The sequence below is a fragment of the Octodon degus genome, unplaced genomic scaffold, assembly GCF_000260255.1.
Source record: "Octodon degus isolate 3935 unplaced genomic scaffold, OctDeg1.0 scaffold00093, whole genome shotgun sequence".
Lineage (NCBI taxonomy): Eukaryota > Metazoa > Chordata > Mammalia > Rodentia > Octodontidae > Octodon > Octodon degus.
In genome coordinates, this window is record NW_004524669.1 from 2,552,786 (window position 1) to 2,559,124 (window position 6,339).

At 44.0% G+C, this 6,339-nt stretch overlaps 1 protein-coding gene across 1 annotated transcript in view; it reads left to right on the forward strand.

Annotated features, from left to right (window-relative positions):
* Nucleotides 1–3,276: 3,276 nt before the first annotated feature.
* The window catches only part of Larp4 (La ribonucleoprotein domain family member 4), a 71,045-nt gene continuing 67,982 nt past the window's right edge, over nt 3,277–6,339 (forward strand). The window contains exon 1 of the mRNA XM_012516166.2: nt 3,277–3,491. Within this exon, the coding sequence (XP_012371620.2) occupies nt 3,474–3,491 (18 nt within the window). The 5' untranslated portion in view covers nt 3,277–3,473. The remainder of the gene's footprint in view (nt 3,492–6,339) is intronic.

Here is a 6,339-nt window from a genome sequence, read left to right on the forward strand (position 1 = left end):
CTTTGTAGTGGAGGGTGGCCTTAAACTCGAGATGATCTTTGTGCCTCAGCCTCCCCAGTGCTGGGATTACACACCGGAGTCACCACACCCAGTCTGAGTCTTTGTAAATTGATTATAATATTAGTTCTATGATGAGTCCTTGCAAACTTGTTAAGTTTGTTTCATAAGTTGTAAAAGCAATATAATTGCCTTGTCTCTTAAAGACTATAGCAAATTAAATATCTTCCCTTTTTAGATGTCATTGCCAAATCTGTTTTCCAAGTCACTTTGTAAATCTTCTATGCAGTACTTATCTCACTGAAGTGTAACAATTATTTATCTCTGTCCACTAGTTGGTGAACTTCCCAAGACTAGATGTTATACATTTTTGTTTTCACACATTCACTTATTCTTCATCAGTGTTTTCAGAGAAACTGACTACAATATGGAGATCAATTAGTTTCAGAATCTCGCCCTCCTTATAGAAACTTTTCTAAATCCCAGATGTTTTGTTCTGATTGTTAAACCAATCCTACCTCCAACCCCTCTAATCACAAACCTTTCCTTTTCTATAAATCACAAGTCTTTCTTTCTTCCTCTTTCTTTTCTTCTTTCTTTTCTTTTCTTTCTTTCTTTTTTTTTTTTGGTGACTGCATAGTTCAGGCTGGTATTGAACTCACTATGTCACCCAGGCTGGCTACAAACTCACTATAATCTTCCTGCATCAGTTTTCCAAGTGCTGGGATGACAGGTATGTGAAACTCATGTTTTCTTGAAAGGACTGAACATTTTGTACCTGGGCTACATCCCAAGTTCAATACCAGCCTGAAGTAGAGAGTAAGACCCGGGTCTCAAAAAAGAAAGAACTTCACAATTAAGGAGAACTATTTGTTTTTATAAATGTGAAGTGTAGGGGCCAGGGAGATGGCTCAGCGGAATAAGTGCTTCCATGTCAAGCAGAAGGGCCTGAGTTCAATCCCCAGTTCTGAAAAAAAAAAAAAAAAGAAAAAGAAAAAAGATATTAAAAAAAGTGAAGTCTGATTAAAATATCCAGGTTTCTTTGTTTTGTTTTTGGTTTTTTGTGCCATGAATTGAATGCAGGACCTTATGCTTGCCAGGCAGGTACTGTGCTGCTGAGCTATATCCTCAGGCTAAAATATCCTTTATTATATAGCACTTCTCAACATCATCAATTCACCTAATTAACTACTTTTTTTAATACCATTAAATTATGAGGGCCTTCAAACTATGTTTAAATTCTTTCATTGGTTAGGAATTAACAAAGCAGCCTAAACTTCCTTAAGTTTTCATTTTAGGAAGGTTAAGAAACATAATGGAAAAAATACCTGTTGGAAAAAATCCCTTACTGACTAAACCATTTTGAAACTATCGTTTTCTCTCATTTGTATTTTAATTTTTTTGTTTTTAATTTTTAAATTTTTTGCTTATATTCTTTATACAGCATGGAATTCATCAGCCACCAGAAATGAAAGCATTTGAAAGCAAATTTTAAAATCCTGCTAACTATTGAATTTGACCAGCATTCATTGCGACACTATTATGCAGTTATCATCCTACACCAAGAAGAGTATCTAATAGGGTTTCTGCAAAGAAACTGAAAAGAAAGCAAATTAAAATAAAGTGCTAACGAGAGACATGAAGACATCTGTGGGGGACAAAATCTTTGTTGGGAGACCCTTGCGGAGAGAACTGGTGGACTGACACATGAAGGCACTTCAGATAGGGAAGATACCTTGAGGCCATGGCTTTGGAGGTGAGTGCTTAGGAATTTATAGTTTAGGGAGTGAGATTGGTTTAATTATTATTATTTAAAATTTTATTTATTTGTGTGGCCAGCTCAGCCCACCAGGGGGCGGGGCTGGCTGGCATGTGGTGCTGGGGGATTGAACCACGGTCCCTGTGCTTTAGCTAAGCTTGTTCTAAGTAGGTGCTTTAGACCACTGAGCCATCTCACCAGCCCTGGTTTAATTATTGAAACAACGTAATGGGAGTTTACTGTGGTCGGATGAGGGGACTTCTGGGATACCCACATCAGCAACTTGATAGGAAGAATCTGTTTTCCAAGAGTGGCAGTGAGGAGTTTCTTCTGAGCAAACCAAGAAAGACTACATGGGGTTCAAAATGGGAAGGTCTTGAAAACAAGTAACAGCTGTTTCGTGAAAATGAACGTTTCATTATAGGAAGGTTAAAAAAAATAACAAGGAAAAATACCCGTTGGGAGAAATCGAACATGATTATTTCAAAAGATGACTATATGAACCGGGGTAATTATTGTATCTCATTTGAATATGGCAGAACATCAGTGAAACAGCCATCAATGTATTTGGTACAGGGTGTCACTAAGCGGTTCGGCCTCGTAGGGCTCCTCCTGTTTTCAGCCTCCCCAGTGCTGGGTTACAGGCGGGCGCCACCGGGTCTGGTCTGGGTGGTTGCTCAGTGCGCCAGGCTGGCACAGTACGTGGCGCAGGGCTTAGTCCGCCGAGCCACGTGGCCAGCCCAAAGCAGCCTTCTAGACTAAATATTTTTAACATATTAAACTGAGACATGGAGTAGTTTTATATTAATCAGGAGACTTGTTTCGAGCAAGCGTGGGGCAAAGTTCTTTAGAGGCCTAAAAGTCTAAAACCTAGCGCTGGATATGGTGGAAAGTACCCCCGGCCCATTCCTAGCACTGTGGAGGCTGAGGCAGGAGGATCACAGAGAGTTTGAGGCCAACGTGGGCCACAAAGTGAGTCACGGCCCTCCTGAACTGCAGAGTGAGACCCTATCTCAAAAAGAACACTCACACAACAAAAGAAAAAAAAAAAAACCATCTACCTAAAGGGCGCCCTCAACAGTAAAATGGAGATAACAGTAATTTTGTGTAGGGATGTTTTAAGATTAATTCACGGAAAATCCTTAGTACACTGTAGTGCCAAACACAGCGGTGCTAATATCGCCACAGTCCCCCCCCCCTCACCGGCCACCACGTTTTCAGCTGGGTTGGTAAACGCTTCCGTATAGTGTACACAGATTTGCTTTTATTCAGATTTGTATATGGAACTACTAAAACGGCGGAATCATTATGGCTGTGGTGGCCCCCAGTTTGTAAAATGATAAAACGCGCACGATGTTTTACACAGCCCCGTGCTGCAGAATGGTATCTCCTGAGCGTCTCCTCCCACTTCTGGCTCACAATGGTACGCTCCACGCCGGCCCTGGACTAGGCGGCGGCAAGGTGGAGCGCGGGGGAAGGGAGGGCGGATTTTTTCCTTCTCCCGGAAGCGATTTTTCTCCAGTCCCGGAAGCAGTTGCTGTTTCTAGGGAGGCGGGCCGGGGCGGGCCGGGCTGCCGCCGCTGACGGCGGGGGAGGAGCCGCATCCACTGCCGGGTGGAGGGCCAGGCGAGTGTCCTTATCCTAGCGAGTGGAGCTCGGGCCTGCGAGCCAGTTGCAGCGGCGGCGGCGGGAACGACTGGTCCGGGCGGAAGAAATCATGTTGCTCTTCGTAGAGGTAAGTGGGTTTGGCACTGTGGCCCTGCTCTCTGGGAGAGATGGGGTGTGGAGGCGCCGGCCGGTCCCACCGCCATGTGACTTTCCAGGCCCTACACGCCGCGGAACCGGCAGATAGGCTGACACAGCACCTGGGCCATGCAGGCCTCCAGCTCCGCTCGGCGCGCTCCCGACACTTTGGAAAGCTGTGGGGGTGCAGGCCGAGGCGCAGGAGCCCGGAAGGTGGGGTCTCAGGGCTGGACGGCCGCGGCGAGGGATCCCAGGCGGGGGAAGTGTCCCATATGGAGCTCCTGGGGGGGTGCGGGGGCGGAGTCCCTGGGGAGAGGGGGATCAGGTGGGCGCTGCTGGGGTGAAGCGCGGCCCGGGGGCCCGTGCAAGCGCCGAGCAACATGTGGGGCCGCGGAGGAGTCGGCGAAATGTGGCTTACGTGCCCTTTTTGTTTGTTTTAAGTGTTTTTGTAAAGAAAGTGGAAATCTTTTTTTGCAACCACCCCCAGATTTTGTTCGGCCCTTGTCCGAGGATCTCTGGAACGTTCTGTGGGTGAGAGTGAGTTACTGTGAACGCAGGAGAAGCCAGTAGGGGTTGGAGCCTTGAAAGGCACCGCTTTGACCTTTTGTAAAAGTTACTTGGGCAGCGGCTGCGTGATGCGGGCTGCTTCTGCGAACCGACTAAAGGCTCTTTAGAAGGAAAATTCCAGGAATGAGAGAGGTAGTCCGCAGAAGCCGTTTTCTTTTTCTCTTCTTTCCTTTTTTTTTTGTTTTGTTTTTGGTATTGTTATTTGAACAACAGAAATACTTTTAATACTTTTAGCTGCAACGTCTGCCGTTGGCCAATTTTAGGTTTCAAGGTGGTGATAGCTGCCTTACACAGAAACCAAGCTTAATTTCTCTTATTTCTGTCCATCTGTTGTGTGCAGTGAGCGTCAGCTGACTGCCTGATTAACGCTTTGAGTAGTTTCCAGATCATATTGTTCTTACATTGTGAAAACGTGAAGCCAGCAAAATTGCAACTTTGTGACTTGACGTTTGCTAGCTGTCGGTAAAAAGAATCTTTTCAATGAGGGAAGAAATTGACAGGTTACATAGTGTATCTGGGAATTGCGGTCAGCGTGTGGCGGGTGTTTTTCAGTAGCGATGCGATATAGGCATAAAGTAAATAAATGATTTAGCTTTTTTTTTTGTATTTTTGGATGGAGGAGTATCAGACGGCCTTACGATGTAGTTCAGGCAGACTTGAACTCAATAGCTCAGTAGGATAAGCACTTGCCTGGCAAGTGCAGAGTCCTGAGTTCAATTCCCGGTACCACAAAAAAAGAAAAAGAACCACTATGTAGACTAGGCTGCCCTTCTACCTCGGCCTCCCGAACGTTGAGATTACAATGGCGCACTACCACGCCTGGCTCAACTTTTTTTTTTTTTTAAGCCTTAATCTGATACTTTGTAGTTTACAAACTGAGATCTTTAGGTTTTTAAAAGACATTGTTACCTTATAGTATGTCCAACATTAGTAAGTATTCATTGAAATATTCTAAGCAAATCATTAAAAGGTTTTAAATTACCTAACTCACCGGGCATGGTGGTGCACACCTGCAATCCTGGCACTTGGGAGGAGGCTGAGGCAGGAGGATGGCGTTGAATTGGTGACCAGCCTGGGCTACAGAATTCAAGGCCAGCCTGAACTACATAGTGAGACCCTATTTCAAATAATAAAACAAAGCCAAAAATTTGCCTCATTCTTTCTGTTCATTATTTTTAAAATCCACATCATTGTTTTCCTTTGGCAGAATTAAGAAATCAGATTTGAAAAAAGAAAAATCAGATTTGATTTTCAAGCGAGGCTGCTTTGAGTTAGGATTTTTTTTTTTTTTTTTTTTTTTTTTTTTAATGTATTTGGTACAGGGTCTCACTATGCTGCTTGGACTTGTAGTGATCCTTCTGTTTTCAGCCTCCCCAGCGCTGGGATTACATGTGAGTGCCACCACACCAGGTCTCAGTGACCCGCCCAGTGTCTGGGGCTGGGGCTGGTGTGGCCTGTGGTGTGGGGGATCCAGCCCCACTACTAACCATTGGGTTAGGAATGTTGTGTCATGCAAATACTGCAGATTTTAAGTTGTGTTTTGCAAGGCAGAAACCTAAAGTTTCACTTATGTCAATGTGCTTTCCGACCAAAATAAATTTTGAGTCTCATTTTGATTTCTTGGGCTTTAATAATATTAGAATTGGGGCTGGAGAGATGGCTCAGTGGAATAAGTTCTTCCCTGACAAGCGCAAGGGCCTGAGTTCAATCCCTGGTTCTGCAAAAAAAAAAAAAAAAAAAATAATAATAATAATAATAATAATAATAGAATTTAGTAATAGGTGCATTCATTGAGTGTTTAAGCCACATCCGGTCCCCAGGTCGACATTGCATTGTTTTACAGATGAGAAAATTGAAGTCAAAAGGTTAAGTGACAATATAAATCAGTAGGACTGGGATTTAGATCATTTTGATGCCAAATGACGGTTTACTCCCCACTTGGGACAAACTGCCATGTTTTTCACTAAACTTTTTTCTGTGCATGCCAGAGGTTGAACTCAAAACCTTGCACTTGCATGGGAGGCACTTAAGCCACTGAACTGTCTCTCCAGCCCTCTCAAACTTTTATGCAAAATTGTTATTCTTATTAATCATTTGTGAATTAGCATGTCATTCTTTTTTGTCATGGGTTTTATTAAACATAAACTGTCATTAAATATTGGAGGCTAGGGGGCCTGGCCCTAGCTCAGGCCTTTAAGTGGCTGCTTCCACAAAGCTGTTAGCCTCAGGTTGCTGGAGTTCGAACCTCACACCTCTCCCGCTGGCCAAAAGTG